Genomic DNA, 13866 nt, shown 5'->3' on the forward strand with positions numbered 1-13866 from the left:
AAGTGGACGACCGAGACGCGGCGGCGCTCCGGCAAGCTGCGGAAGGCGACCCAGGAAGCGGACGCGGCCACCCAGGGGGCGGACGGTATTTCAAATACCGTCCACCCGGAGTCCCTCCCGTCCGTTCGATCAGGATTGTGCGGCTGAGATAATTCGGAAATCGCCTGCTATTTCACATCCTTTTTCCCTTCCCTCGCCATCCCAGCGACGCGACGGCCACGCGTGGCGTCGACGCACCCGGTGCGCCGCCGGTACCAGGCTCGAGATGGAGCGCATCCACAGAACGGGCTGCTCGACGGAGCAGCCACTAGTCCTCTGCCGCAAGGCAGCGCCTGCTCACTGCCATAGCTGCGTCGGGCCGTCCTAGCTGTGTCCGGGGGCACCGCCGTCGCCGTCTGTTCATGGAGGACAGAGCGCGGGCACACACAGTTCAGCTGAACAACAATGCATCTGAAACGAGGGAGAGCGGCGCCTCCGGCTCTCCGTCCTGCCGTGCCTGAGCTCGCCTCGCCGCCGCAGCGCACTCCTCCTCCACCTCAGCAAGAATCCGAGTTGGACGCTGATCCGAGTTGTTCCCCACGCCAGCCCAGACGAGACCGTCTTTCACTTGGACTCGGACGTGTTCGATCCGGTAAAACTATAAATCCTGGATCCCCGACGCCCGGCGATCAACTGCATCTCGACTGCCTCTCTCTCTCTCTCGTCTCCCCTGCATCTTCTTGATCGCTTGTCCACCCGTCGGAGCACGAGCAGGGGCGCGCACCGTGCACGTAGCCACGTACGCGCTGCCGGCTGACCGGCCTGCCGGCGCAGATGGATGTGGCGCGTGCGCCGGGAGGTTTCCTGATGCCGCACCAGGTGTACCACGAGAGGCGGCCGACGAACCCTGCGCCGCCGGCGGCGCCGGCAGGAGGAGGACCCAGCCGCATCCGCATGCGCACACCCCACGAGTTTTACGACGGCACGATGGTGGCCACGCCCAGCGTGGACGTGGACGTCGACGACGACGACTCGGCCCCCGCTTCTTTCACCGCGTGGACCGCCACGAGCGGAGGGTTCCGCTGCGTGCCGGCAGCGGCCAGCGCCGTGGCGGGCCTGCCGGAGACGACGGTGGCCGCGGGCGGCGATGGCGAGGAGACCTGCTGCGCGGTGTGCCTGGATGGCTACGCGGCCGGCGACGCGCTGAGGACGATGCCGTGCGCGCACGCGTTCCACGAGGGGTGCATCGTGGAGTGGCTCTCCGTCAGCTCCTTCTGCCCGCTCTGCCGCTTCAGGCTGCCGACCCAGGCGGAGGAGGACGCCGCCGGCCAACACCAACAGGCGGCGCGCATGGGATAGATGATGACGGTCGTGTCCGTGCGTGGCAAAATGCAACGTTTGCATCTGATGACGAGTATCTGTGCCGTTCACGCGTGATTTCTTGTAAAACTACTAGATGGCTTTAGCTGATGCAACGTGTAGCTAGATTTGATTCCTAGCTTGTTGATACGAGCGCTTTGCGGCGGTGCCGATGCTTTCACTTGAAAGTTGTAGCCTGTGAACGTGATGATTTTGTGATTGAGAAAGGTTTTGAAAAAAATCGGCCCAAAACAGGAGCCGGCCGCCGTGTGGGTGAGCGGCAGGTGGGGTGGGATGCGTTTTTTTATTTTAGAAAAATTATATTAGTCCTGGATCGAAAGCTGCCGGAACAAATGATCAAACATATTAGTTCCGCATCCTTTGTTCGGGTTGGAAATCTCGAACTAAAATCGATTTCCAACTAGGACTAAAACCCTGTCCAGTGGCAGCTTGCTTTACTACTAGCTAGTGCTTACTTATATGTTAGCTGTTACTCTCATTGTGGACGCTTTCTGTGTTCTTTTTTTTTCTCTCCCTGAGTGTGTGAGATACTGAAATATAGATGCTTGATTTGACTGTTGTCATTGTCGTCGACTCCTGTCTGAATCTGACACAAGGTTGACGACGGAGTGTGCAGTAGGTTGTTTGGAGCTTCATGTCGGCAAAACATGAGTGGTCGCTGCTGAGACAGTAGAGCTGCGACGATTTGCAATCATGAACGCGCATGTTACGTGGTGGATCAACTAGTTAGCTATGCATGTGGATGAGCAGCAGCCATGGCGCACAGTGTTTGTGCAGCAAAGTGGATCCCGGGAACATGCATGGTGCCTCCACACTCCACACAGGTAGTACAGAACCCAATGATTTCAATAGAAGCTGGCCGCCGGGCCCATCCTTTTTTCCTTTTTGCCACGGTACATTCATTTGATTATTAGCTTGGCGTCATGGCGCAACAATACTGTGGTCACTGGCTCACTGCAGATTGAGATTAGCTACTACTATCTTATCAGCATCTTCCACGCATGGACACATGATGCCTGCCTTCATCTTCACGAAGCATCCTCCTCGATCTCCCCTGAAAGGCTAGCAGATCGCCGGCCGGTCCGACGAACATGGCGGGGAGATCGATCGGCTGCATGATTGCTCCGGCACGACGGTGCCCTCCCTTTCGCGACCGCGACAGCTTAGCAGACAACACTGAAAAGGGGGCGGCGTGCACGAGCGGCGAGCCCCCATGGCCATGGCCCCATGCCGCGTCCCGTTTCAAGATCTGGGAATCTGAACTTGCGTCACTGTACCATCACGTACGCCGGTGATGGCGGCAGATCAGCAGATCGTGACCCAGCGCCCGTGCACGTACAATCTCCGGCTGCAACAGCAGGTAGGCGCAGGTCGCTGTCGATGCATGATTCGCTCGATCCTACATCAAGAGGGAAGGGAAGTAGCCAAGCAGTTTATTTTTCTGTTCCTGCTGGCTGCTGCCATCACTGTTTGCTGGGCAGCAGGAACAGAATCAGTAATCCATGTTCATCAGTACGTGTAGTGGATTACTGATTCTGCGCAGGCAGCTCTTTGCAATGTATACAGTTTTCGTTCTGCACTCCTGATCGCACACTGTAGGCTATTGCACTGCAACAGTTTTGGAGCAGCATTTACTACTAGCAAATGCACTGAGACTTGAACAGAGCACACACTATCTCCACGGTATCTGCTGGGTACCGGGCAACTGACAGATCACAGATACAGAAATGTTTATGGACTAACACAACAGGTTCATGATCCTGATGTGCTTGACAGAGATCGCTACAAATCTAAGCGACCAATCCCTCCCATTTGCGATTATTGATGATAGAGTAGCATCTTGCCCACCAAATGGTACAAACTCATCACATCATTTGTGAATTATTAGGACAGCGATATAAACGACTAGCAAGATCTTAGGATAGCCAAATAATGCACGGCAAAATGTTATCTGTAACCAGTACGCATTGCATTGCATAGGAGTTTGGGTCATTTTACAAGCAAAACCGAGTTTGCCGACTGCTGTTTGTACCAAGTTACAGATAAAATAGATTTGAAAATAAGGGAGGAAAATTTCACTAACTACTGGGGATATTTTTCTTATCTATGCTTACTCTTGCTTTGACCATAGGGTAACTGGAACCTAATGTGAAGTCAGAAAACAGAATCTGGTCGCCGCCGGAGATTGATAGGGTATCCTTTGAGAGTTCGGGTGGTGGGGAAGAAGACAATCCTATCTTCCTCAGCTTCTTCCCAGCTGCAGATTCATGAGCGCACAGTTCAATCAAAGTGGCGTCCAGTTCGCAAGAGGCAGAAAGATTGATGTTTCATCATATGATAATCAACATCCTATGGATCCAAAAACAGTGTAGAAACTTGGTAGATAAGGATGCCTTACCTAAAGCGCGTCACAAGACGATGGAGAAAAACAGAAACAACAACCCGGGCAAGCTCATAGCCTGGGCACAGACGAGGTCCGCCACCAAAGGGAGTAAACAAGCTGGCCCCTACCGTGTTCTGAAGTTTATTCTTACTCTGCACAATGGCAACCACAAATTGGTTTGAATATATTCCTAGAGAAATCATTTCGCATATATGCAACTCAGCATGCCAATATTTTACTTTTATAAGCCAGTACGTAACACATAGCAGGAAATAAGCAGAACAGAAGCTCGGTAAGTACAAGTACCTGCCATCTCCAAGGATCAAAGGTCCGAGCATTCTCGTAGTGTTCAGTATTAAGGTGCACAGCTCGGAATGAAGCAAATATTTTGCAGCCCTTTGGAATAATGTAGTCTAATGAACAAAACAGAATGTTACAAATGAATGGATATCCCGGGTTAAAGTTTAAGAAATTTGAAGATAGTTTCTACTAGAATACCTTTAAAATGAATATCAGTGTTTGCACGCCTGAATACCCCACTAATTAAGTTAGCAACACGCAATGTTTCATTTATCACCTGCAAAATGTAAAAATCCAACTGAGCTCAAATGTTCATTTTAAACGATGTAGTACAATTTGTAAAAATTCAACTGCTAGACAGCATTTTGCTTTTGGCATGGTATATCAATAAGGAAATTTGAAAAAAAGGACTCCAAAAATATTACACATTGTGTAAATGGCATCGACTTGTAATCGCTCCATTCCAGAGGTTGGTTTTTGCCTTTTACTTCTCTGATATTTTCATGCTCTTCCTGTAAATTCAGAAAATATCTGGAATCAAACTCACATGTTGTGAAGCAGAATAACGTCTGGACACGAGGTACAATTATGTAACTTAAAATACTGAAAATAAATGTTTCACTAGGCGGCTCAAAATTCCTATCCGGCTATCCGGTCCCATTATGATGTTGCTACGATTCTCACTTTCAGCCGTTCGGTTGGATAACGTTGGCACACTTCCAAGTACAGAAATGGGAAGGAATAAGGCACCTTTATGCACAAACAAGAAAAAATGTTCCAGGAAGAAATCAATTGGAGTTGTGTTCATAGCAGAATCACTCTAGAGTCTAGACAACAAGATAAGAGAATAGGCAACATCACATCAGTGCCTATTGCAGGATTTCATAATATATGCCTTGTTTACATCCCCTCCAAATTCCAATTTTTTACGCGCTCTCTCCATCATATTAATTTTAGGACACATGCATGGAGCAGTAAATGTATGTAAAAAAAAACTAATTGCACAGTTTAATTGTACATCACGAGACGAATCTTTTGAGCCTAGTTAGTCCATGATTAGATAAAATTTGTCAAATACAAACGAAAGCGCTACGGTATCTCCGGTTGCAAAAATTTGCAATCTAAACGGGCCCATAGAATCAAACAAATCGGACAGTAACCTTACAGTGAACAGACTGCTATCCGAATTTAAAAACCTGCACTAGAATTCGACCTAAAACACAAGCCGGCGGGAGCAGATTTTCTGCTGGACATGACTACAAGAGGTGACGCATGACAGATTAAGTTAATCTAACCCCCGATTATTATAACATATTATGAAATCAGTTGACGTATTGTCCCCAATGACCAAGCTAATTTGACTGTTGACAGTACCTACCACCACACGTGCACAAGGATTGTGCTTACCACCGAACATTCCAACAAAGAATTGATAATTTCCAAGCGAATTTCTCACGATGCATACCTTGAGCTGCGCCAGCGCAGTGGGTGTCTCGGTGAGGAACTTGACAGCAAGCGTCATGAGCACGGACGTCGTCTCGTAGCCAGCCACCAGCAGAGACAGGCAGAAATCCACCATTTCCTCCTCGGAGAAGCTCCCACCCTCTGCTTCAAGAAGCTCCTCCACCATGTCCTTCTTTTCAATCTTGTCATCCTCCTTCCCATTCGCGCCACCATTTTCCACCTTGTCGTCTATCCTCTTCCTTATCACCTCCCGCAGAGCCCCGGCCACCTTCTTCCTCGCCTGAATCGAACCAAAAAATCACACCTTGAGAGGAGACGCAATGTGCAGCGGATAGAATAAATCAGGGGAACGAAGGGCAAACGGGCGAGCACCTTGAGGGCCTGGCCGTAGGTGGTGAACGGGAGGAGGTGGGCGAAGGGGAACGGGATGGAGAAGAACCCGTCGATGAGCTTGACGTACTCACGGCGCACGCTCTCGGTCCACGGCCCGGGGTCGATGCTGACGAGCTGCTTGACTGTGAGGTTGAAGGTGATCTTCTTCGCCTCGTCGAGGAGGCGGACGGTGGCGGCGGGCTCCCACTCCCGCATGGTGTCGAGGATGAGGCGGTCGATGTGGGCGAGGAGCGGCGGCGACGCGGGGCGGCCGAGGCGGGTGAGCGTGAGCGTGTGGAGGCGCCTGTGCGCGGGGCCCCTGGTGAGGAGCAGCGAGTGCGGGCCGAGCAGCGTGGTGATGGAGGACGGGTAGCTGCAGCCGACGGCGCGGCCCTCGGCGGCGAGGAGAAGGCGGTTGAAGGCGGGGTCGGCGGAGAAGACGGTGCGCTCGCCGAAGACGTGGGTGGTGAAGACGCCGCTGCCGTGGCGCGCCACGCGGTCGTCGATGAAGGGCTCCGGGTTGGGGGTCTTGTAGGCGGAGATGAGGCGCAGCGTCTCCCCGATCAGCGGCAGCCCCGTGCTGCCCGGCGGCAGCCGCGCCGACCCGTGCCTCGACGACCGCGCGGCGAGGAGCCATCCCAGCGCCGCCGCGGCGAAGAGCAGCGCGGTCGCGGCGAAGGCGGACGCGGCCAGGAGGAGCGGCGGCGGCGGCGGCGCCCCGCTCGCGTCCATGGGCGTGGCCGTGCGCGGCTTGGCTTCGGTTGGGTGGGGAGTGAGTGGATGGATCAGTGGAGGGAGCGCGTGCGGGTGTCGGGAAGTGAGATTGAGTGAGTGAGATGCTCTGCGCTGCCTGCTCCGACGCCCAGAGAATCTTTGACACCATCCGAGATGGAGGGTGTTGTGGGGGCATTTCAGTATTTCTAGGTGGTTGATAATTCCTTTTGTCAAATTTTAATTAATTGGAGGTTTGGAGTTTAATATTGAGCTGCTGGGAGTTGGATAGTAAAGTAATTGTACAATCATGTAGCTATCTTTTTTTGGAAAGTAAAATAATGCAGCTTTGGTCCAAAAGGGAATGTATGGCAGGGCATGGGGCAGTGTGGCCATGTTGGTGAAAAGGGGTGAGGAATGTTTGGGTAAAAAGAAATAGGGCAATAGGGGGCCCACCTTGGGTTCTTTTTTTCTTGAAGGAAACCACACACCATGTGAGGTGGAGGGATGTTTTTTTTTAGTAAAAATAAACAGAGAATAGGATCCACTAGAATTTTATCTTTTTAATTTAAACAAGTACGGTGTTATTACAGTTTTTATATTCGTTTTGGAATATAAAACGAATATAAACAAGTACGGCGCGCCGTGCATGCGACAGACCACCCGCTGATTTTCCATTTTGTTTTTGTTGGATGGGAGAGGATGACTTTAAGCGGTTAAGCCCAGCAGTCGACATTTTCACAGCGAGGAGGAAAGTCGGCCCATAAACACGTCCGAGGGCTGCGTGACCGCGCGTCTCTCTTTAGTTCGGGCCGAGATGGTTGCTCTGCGGGCTGGGGGAGAAAACATACTGGGCTCGATGTATGGTGTTTTTTTCTTTCAGTTCACGGCCTTCTTGGTTGGGTGGAGTGAAAAACTGGGCTTGCACGGGCCTACCTAGCGATGCAGCCCAGCCGTCTGCTCCTTCCCCTCTTCGCTGCTGCTTTTTGCTTGCTATCTGAAATTCTGAATTCCTTGTTCCTTTTTTTAAACGAATGCGGCAGCTAGAGCCGCCGATTATATTAGAAAAAGAGCCCGTACCGAGAAAATAATAAAAAATAAAATAACAGTCGGCCGATTGGATTGAAACATCAACGTGACCGCACCACTCCACTCGACAACACCACTCTACTAAATAGCACCAGCAAGATGAAGTCTAAACGCGGCGTCCACGAGCATTCGCTCTCGGAGCCGCCACCGAAACCTCCTACCGAAACCCGCGCCAACGAGAACCCTAGAGAAAAGCAGACCGCTGTGTGCCGTGTCGACGGTCATGTACACGGAGGAAATCCGCTGCGATCGACCAAGAAGGATGCGTGATGCAGCAGGATCGCCTATGATGATGATTTGTTGCTTGATGGATCAGAATTCAGAATCTCCCACGCCACGCCCCCGCGCTGCGCCAGCCGAAGCCACATGGCCACCAGGGAGGAGAGCTAGCTAGCACGCTTGGGGGAACCGCGCGCGTGCCTGCCCACGCAGCCACGTTGATTGAAGCAGCCAAGCAGCAGCGGCTGCAAGGAAAGCCAAAGGCGTGGAGGAGGGGGCGCGTGGGGGCAATCCGGAGCGTATCGCCGGCGCCGGGAGACGCCGCTCTCGCGGCGATCGGAGGCGGATCCGATTCGGGGCTGGGTGGGCTCGTTCTTCCGTCCATCTCCGTATCGCCTCAGCGGCAGCAGCATCTGTACTGCAACTGCAGCCTACCCGTTGCGATCTCGGGGATTCGACCCCACGGGCAGAGTCGCCGTCGTCAGCTGGATTGGATCTCGAGGTTGATGTCTTCCCATTACCAACAAAGGATACCAGCTACTCCCCGGATCCCATGATTCCATTTCCTGCCAGTTGTTGGTAGCTCGGCTGTGGCCGCAACAAGTGCACCACACCGTGTGAGCTGCGCAAACAGAGCACTGGTATCCCTGGCTCACAAGACCTAGTATAGTACTCTACTCTATCGGGGTTGGGATTGCAAGCAAGTGGTTACAGAGGCAGCAGATCTTAATTTTTTTTTTTACTAACGACAACTTGGTGCAGAGAACTGGGAGGCCACACCTGAAGAGAAAAGAAACTCGCTCAAAGATCGCCAAAACGATCCGTCCGTATCTTTCAGCCGGTCAGCACAGAAGTCCGACAGACCAAGAACTCAAAATAAACCAACTAGTAAAGCCAGATACGATAGCAGCAGTAGGAGAAGGGAGAGGGAACAAGAGGAAATGGTGGACCCTTTTTTGATGAAGGGCCTGCTCCAGAATACTGAGAGGGTCCGGCTCATGATGCTCTTGCCCGCCTGCCTGCCCGGGTGGCCATCTCTTCTCTTCTATTCTTCTGTGGAGGTGGAGTCAATTCCTGGCAAGATTTGGAGCAAATCCGCCCCGGATCTTGCTTTCTCCATGCGCTGGGATTTTCTTAGTCATCACGCCCCTTTCCTCCCTTCCTTCACTTTCCATCATATCTCCTGGATCGAATCCTTTCATGTGCCTGTATGTATATGTACCAACTCAACCACACCCACGCCCTTCAAAAGGCAAGCAAAGCCTCTCATGCCAAGCACACAGACCTCCCTGCTTTTAGTTTCCTCTACAACTCTTCCGCTCTGCAGCTGCTCGTAGCATCCTCCTCCTCCTCCTAGTCAGGACTCAGGAACAAGAACACGAGCAGGGAGTTCAGATCAGCTCTCTTGTTTCCTCCATGGCGATGGCCACAGAGACCCCGTTCCATGTCCTGGCCGTGGACGACAGCCTCCCGGACAGGAAGCTCATCGAGAGGCTCCTCAAGACCTCTTCCTTCCAAGTCACCACTGTCGATTCCGGGAGCAAGGCTCTGGAGTTCCTGGGGATCCATGGCGAGGACAGCAGCCCACCAGTTTCCGTTCACGCAGACCAGCTGGTAAGGAGATGCATGGCTTCCTCTCCCTGCTATGAGCGACAAATCAATAAACCATGTGTAGTATTGTTCCTTTTGTCTGAAGAAAGGTTTCTGATGTGTTTTGGTTTTGCTCCTGTTTTGTGGATAATCAGGAGGTTGCGGTGAACCTGATCATCACAGACTACTGCATGCCTGGCATGACGGGATATGATCTGCTCAAGAAGATCAAGGTAGCTACCATATTCTCTGCTAGTGTTTCTTGGTATGATCCATCATCAATGATCCACTGAGGACAATACGGCCTAAAGATGTGTTCTTGTTTTGTTCAAGCAGGAATCAACATCTCTGAGAGATATCCCAGTGGTGATCATGTCGTCCGAGAACATTCCTTCAAGGATCAATAGGTGAGAATTCTTATGGACCTATGTCATGTTGTTTCAGATTATCTCCTGATTTTTGGTGCGTGCCTGAGTAGAAGCAGGAAAACAACTTCATCATTTAAGAGAAATGCTTCTGGATGACAGATGACCTGCTCTTGCTCAGAAAATTACTTCATGGTTTGAAAACTTTTGGAGAAATAAAAGTTCATTTCTTCTATATGGAAACATAGAAATGAATATGTAGAGGGACGTGGGAATCTCTCAAAATCCTTAATGATTTGGCGTCACATGTACTATTGTACAATAGAGGGACCGCCCCACACACGACACAGCTCACACCGTCCTAGTATAATCTCGACATGTCTGGTGTAAAATAACAAAAAGGATATGTAATGATACGCATATCGATCATGAAGATCTTCCATATTGCCGTATCCATGAAACAGGTTTAGTTGATGCAGACAGCTCACTAGCACCGCTCGTCTTTGTCCGGGTTTATTCTATTTCTAGTTGCACGATATACAAGCGGTGTAAAGAAACTTGAGTCAAATAAAGAATCAAAAGATATGGTATCTACAAAAAATTGTGAAAGATAAAAACACACGAAATAAAAACATTATATTTGCATTTGCTAGTTGCATATGTTACTTTATTGTCATAGGAGAAATCCCTGACCCATTTCCGATTTTGATGTTCTGAATCAGATGCCTGGAGGAAGGAGCGGATGAGTTTTTCCTAAAACCAGTGCGGCTATCAGACATGAGCAAGCTGAAGCCCCACATACTGAAAAGCAGATGCAAGGAGCACTACCACCAGGAACAGCACCAGCAAAGCGACAGCAACAGCGACGAATGCAGTAACCCCACGAACAGCAGCAGCAGCGATAAAAGCATCAGCCGCAAAAGAAAGGCAGAAGACAGCGGAGAAGTTTTGCCCCAGAAAAACAGATCAAGGCGCAGTTAGCTGCAAACTGATTATAGGAGAATTAACACCCTCTTTTTTTCTCTCCCTTTGTTCTTTGTTTTACTTAGATTTTGGCCTACTGATCTGTAACACAGGCGTCGACCCTTCATTTGCAAAATATTATAGACTTCTTGAACAGAATCAAGTGATTCTGCAACAAATTTCAGTTATCAGAGTACAGCTGAGATAACAGCCTAATTAATAGGTCATTGGACACATCTTGCGCCAAAACTTTGCAAGAAGCATCTGAAAGTGACCGAGATAAGTCACGACAGGATTAGTTCTGTTAATGTTTCTAAGATTAGACTGGAGACATGTATCACTAGAACAATATAGTAGCCCGGTAGGGTAGTAACTTTGCTGCGAGACAATTTTAACCAACACCTTACAGAGAACCTCATCCTACATAGAAGGGCAGTATCATCTGCCGAGAAGTTATTTTTACTAACTGCTTACGAGAAACTTCATCCGCGGAAACCCACGGCCCCCTCAGAAAATACACCTGTACGTCACATGGTTCCCGGTAAGCTCGCTGTCATATGTGACTTTAACAACAGTTCCCTTGCCAAGGCCATGGTAGCGAGCAACTGCATCAGTCTCCAGCATGCGAGGCAACTGAAAGATACAAGCACCAATTTCAGTCTAGTGGCCCGAAATTACTTTGCAACAGAGCTAGCTCTATCAAAATAAATATCCAAGGGAAACACCAGAGTTAATAACAAGTGGGAATATGCACTTCAGGCATGTTAAGGATCCACTAACCAAAATAAATGAAATGCGTTATCACCACAACAGCTATAAACATAGTTTTAGTTTCTGATTTGCATATCATTTATGTAAGGAGCCTGCAATATATAATAAGAATCTACATAAATAGAAAGTGACACAAGTTTGACCTCGCAATTGCAATTAAACAAGTTTTCTTCTATATGATAACAGTACTCTCAGTATGAAATATGGGACGGTTGTCAGTTTCAATGTCGTGAAGTTACATTTTGATGAAACATGCATAAACACAACACATTGTGAGCAAAATATAAGTGATGGTGTTCACCAAATTATCATCAACATATCCATGTGACCAACCCAAGGCACTCAGCATGGTAATTTCATAATTCATTAGTCTCAATCATGACATCCAGAAAGCGCAGTAAGATATTGCAGTCACCCTTATGGCCATGATCATGCTGCAAACAAGATCAAGTGCTGAAATTATGGTGTTACAGTAACTCAGCAGGTATCATGAAAAGCAACAGCCTACAGCCAGCACCAGCTGCATTATTGCATTCAAGAAGATGTATCAAAAGGAGGCTACAAAATTCGCGTGGCACCATGACTTCCAATGCCAGTACAACAAAGCGGTAACTTCCAACAAATTATAGAGGAACATACCTGTGAATCCACCACATTGTATTCCTTCAGGAGCTTGGCTTTCTCCTCTGCAGTTAACACTTCATGCTTGGGCTTCAGGACATGCTTAGTAATGTTCACCAGTAATTCCGTGATCTACCATCGGAGGAGCACGTTGGTTTGGATACAAATATTAATATAAGATGAAACAGCAAAATATCAACTTTACATGATGAAAGTTACAATGCTGCAAATAGACACCTGGCATTAAGATCATGATGTGCAGAAGAACAAATAGTGAAATTCCAAATTCCAAACATATTGTAGCTAGTCCGTTACTGGTTGCAAAGAAGGACAATATAAGCTACTTGCTGTTATTCTTAAGGTGTGGGCATTGTAGTTACAACCAAAAGAGTCCATGTTCTTGTTTACTTGCAGAAACTGAACGAAATGTGAAGAGCAACCAACAACATTAGACAAAACCTAACCTGGAATGTGTCAACTTTAAATGGGAAGATCTCCTTGATAGATTCTTTGGCTCTAGACATTACTCTGCTCTGCAATATCAGAATCAGTCTAGACAAGTTGTCTTCTTTGACTCCGCTATATATCTCCCGGATAACTGCAATTTTGACAGGTTCAGGTGGACAGAACACAACTTTCACCTGCAAAACACATAGTTAAGATCTATTATTTACTCATCTGTAACAAGAACGATTGATGTAAAGAACCACCTTATGCATGAAAAAGATAAGCAAGATAATACACGATAAATTAAGCATTTTACCATTCTACTTGCAGATTGGTGCTAACCCTCAATCATAACCACAAGAACAATAATATTCCTAGACCGTACAATCACACCTAACATCAACAAAACAGAAAGGATGAATCGGTGAGAAAGGGTATGAGAGAAATGAAACCCCTCTTTCTCCCTAACTCTTCAGTTTCGCAATGTATATCTCAGCAAACTGGATTCCGCTACACTAATGAGTAATTGTGGGAGGTTTCTTAATAATGAGCACAAAGCCTGGTCTAATAGTCAGGACAAGAATGTGGTTCAAATCGCGAGCTAGTAGAACAGGAATCTAACTAACCCTAATGGAGGAACAACTGAAAGCACACCGGCGATATCATGGGGAAAATGGGAAGAAAGAATGAAAACCCCCACCTTGTTGGACGGGTCGGAGGCGAGAGTAGTGGAGAAGGCGAGGCGTTCGAGCTCGGGCTTGTCGGCCCACCAGGCGCGGAACTCCGGGAGGGTGCGGGCGAGCTCCTCCTCCGGGACGCTGTACCCGCGGTCGCGGAGCATCTCCAGCGCGGTGCGGCGCGCCAGGAAGAGGCGGTGGCTCTCGACGCTGCCCCCGCGGTCGACCATCGACGATATGCAGGCGGCTACCTCGGGGACGCCGTCGTTGTCGTCGTCGTCGTCGATGGCCGCGGCGGGGTCGGCGGCGCCGTTGGGCGCGAGCGCGGCGGTGGCGGCCGTGCTGTCGGCGGAGTCCATGGTGAGCACCGATTGCTGGGAGGGGAGGAACTGGTCCATTTCTCGTGTTGGGTGAACTGGGGGCGCAGCCAGCGGGACAAATGGGACCCCCCTGATACAGTCCAGTTTACCTGCTCAATTCCAGCCCCCATGTACTAGTACCATTACCAAGTAATAAAATGAGAGCAAGCTTGTGA

The 13866-nt window shown here is 49.4% G+C and overlaps 4 protein-coding genes across 4 annotated transcripts; 2 read left to right on the forward strand and 2 right to left on the reverse strand.

The window, feature by feature from the left end:
• Positions 1-813: 813 nt before the first annotated feature.
• On the forward strand, positions 814-1338 carry LOC112902568 (E3 ubiquitin-protein ligase RNF181-like). Its single transcript, XM_025971685.1, has one exon. It carries the CDS (start codon positions 814-816, stop codon positions 1336-1338), a length of 525 nt encoding a protein of 174 aa, XP_025827470.1.
• A 1966-nt stretch (positions 1339-3304) lies between these two features.
• Positions 3305-6726, reverse strand: LOC112901899 (cytochrome P450 90A4-like). The gene is made up of 7 exons (XM_025970763.1): positions 5879-6726; positions 5508-5786; positions 4468-4554; positions 4241-4319; positions 4049-4155; positions 3758-3894; positions 3305-3616 (listed from the first exon to the last, which is right to left on the reverse strand). The coding sequence occupies exons 1-7, from the start codon at positions 6608-6610 to the stop codon at positions 3514-3516; spliced, it is 1524 nt and encodes a 507-aa protein (XP_025826548.1). The 5' UTR covers positions 6611-6726; the 3' UTR covers positions 3305-3513.
• Positions 6727-8669: 1943 nt separating this feature from the next.
• LOC112902338 (two-component response regulator ORR9-like) lies at positions 8670-10994 on the forward strand. The gene is made up of 4 exons (XM_025971363.1): positions 8670-9511; positions 9643-9720; positions 9824-9894; positions 10575-10994. The coding sequence occupies exons 1-4, from the start codon at positions 9314-9316 to the stop codon at positions 10831-10833; spliced, it is 606 nt and encodes a 201-aa protein (XP_025827148.1). The 5' UTR covers positions 8670-9313; the 3' UTR covers positions 10834-10994.
• Positions 10995-11015: 21 nt separating this feature from the next.
• Positions 11016-13831, reverse strand: LOC112902337 (DNA-directed RNA polymerase V subunit 5A-like). Its single transcript, XM_025971362.1, has 4 exons — positions 13355-13831; positions 12672-12848; positions 12226-12339; positions 11016-11448 (listed from the first exon to the last, which is right to left on the reverse strand). Exons 1-4 carry the CDS (start codon positions 13727-13729, stop codon positions 11323-11325), a joined length of 792 nt encoding a protein of 263 aa, XP_025827147.1. The 5' UTR covers positions 13730-13831; the 3' UTR covers positions 11016-11322.
• Between the last annotated feature and the right edge of the window lie 35 nt (positions 13832-13866).

The sequence above is a fragment of the Panicum hallii genome, chromosome 8 (genome assembly GCF_002211085.1).
Source record: "Panicum hallii strain FIL2 chromosome 8, PHallii_v3.1, whole genome shotgun sequence".
Taxonomy (NCBI): Eukaryota; Viridiplantae; Streptophyta; class Magnoliopsida; order Poales; family Poaceae; genus Panicum; species Panicum hallii.

Coding starts and splice junctions, on each gene's coding strand:
- LOC112902568 (XM_025971685.1), top strand. CDS start 814: ATGGATGTGGCGCGTGCGCCGGGAGGTTTCCTGATGCCGCACCAGGTG.
- LOC112901899 (XM_025970763.1), bottom strand. CDS start 6,610: ATGGACGCGAGCGGGGCGCCGCCGCCGCCGCCGCTCCTCCTGGCCGCG. Junction 4,555..5,507: donor CTGCGCTGGCGCAGCTCAAG/GTATGCATCGTG, acceptor CTGAATTTACAG/GAAGAGCATGAAAATATCAG. Junction 3,617..3,757: donor CGTCTTGTGACGCGCTTTAG/GTAAGGCATCCT, acceptor ATGAATCTGCAG/CTGGGAAGAAGCTGAGGAAG.
- LOC112902338 (XM_025971363.1), top strand. CDS start 9,314: ATGGCGATGGCCACAGAGACCCCGTTCCATGTCCTGGCCGTGGACGAC. Junction 9,721..9,823: donor ATCTGCTCAAGAAGATCAAG/GTAGCTACCATA, acceptor TTGTTCAAGCAG/GAATCAACATCTCTGAGAGA. Junction 9,895..10,574: donor ATTCCTTCAAGGATCAATAG/GTGAGAATTCTT, acceptor GTTCTGAATCAG/ATGCCTGGAGGAAGGAGCGG.
- LOC112902337 (XM_025971362.1), bottom strand. CDS start 13,729: ATGGACCAGTTCCTCCCCTCCCAGCAATCGGTGCTCACCATGGACTCC. Junction 12,340..12,671: donor TTAAAGTTGACACATTCCAG/GTTAGGTTTTGT, acceptor CTCCGATGGTAG/ATCACGGAATTACTGGTGAA. Junction 11,449..12,225: donor ACAATGTGGTGGATTCACAG/GTATGTTCCTCT, acceptor TGTATCTTTCAG/TTGCCTCGCATGCTGGAGAC.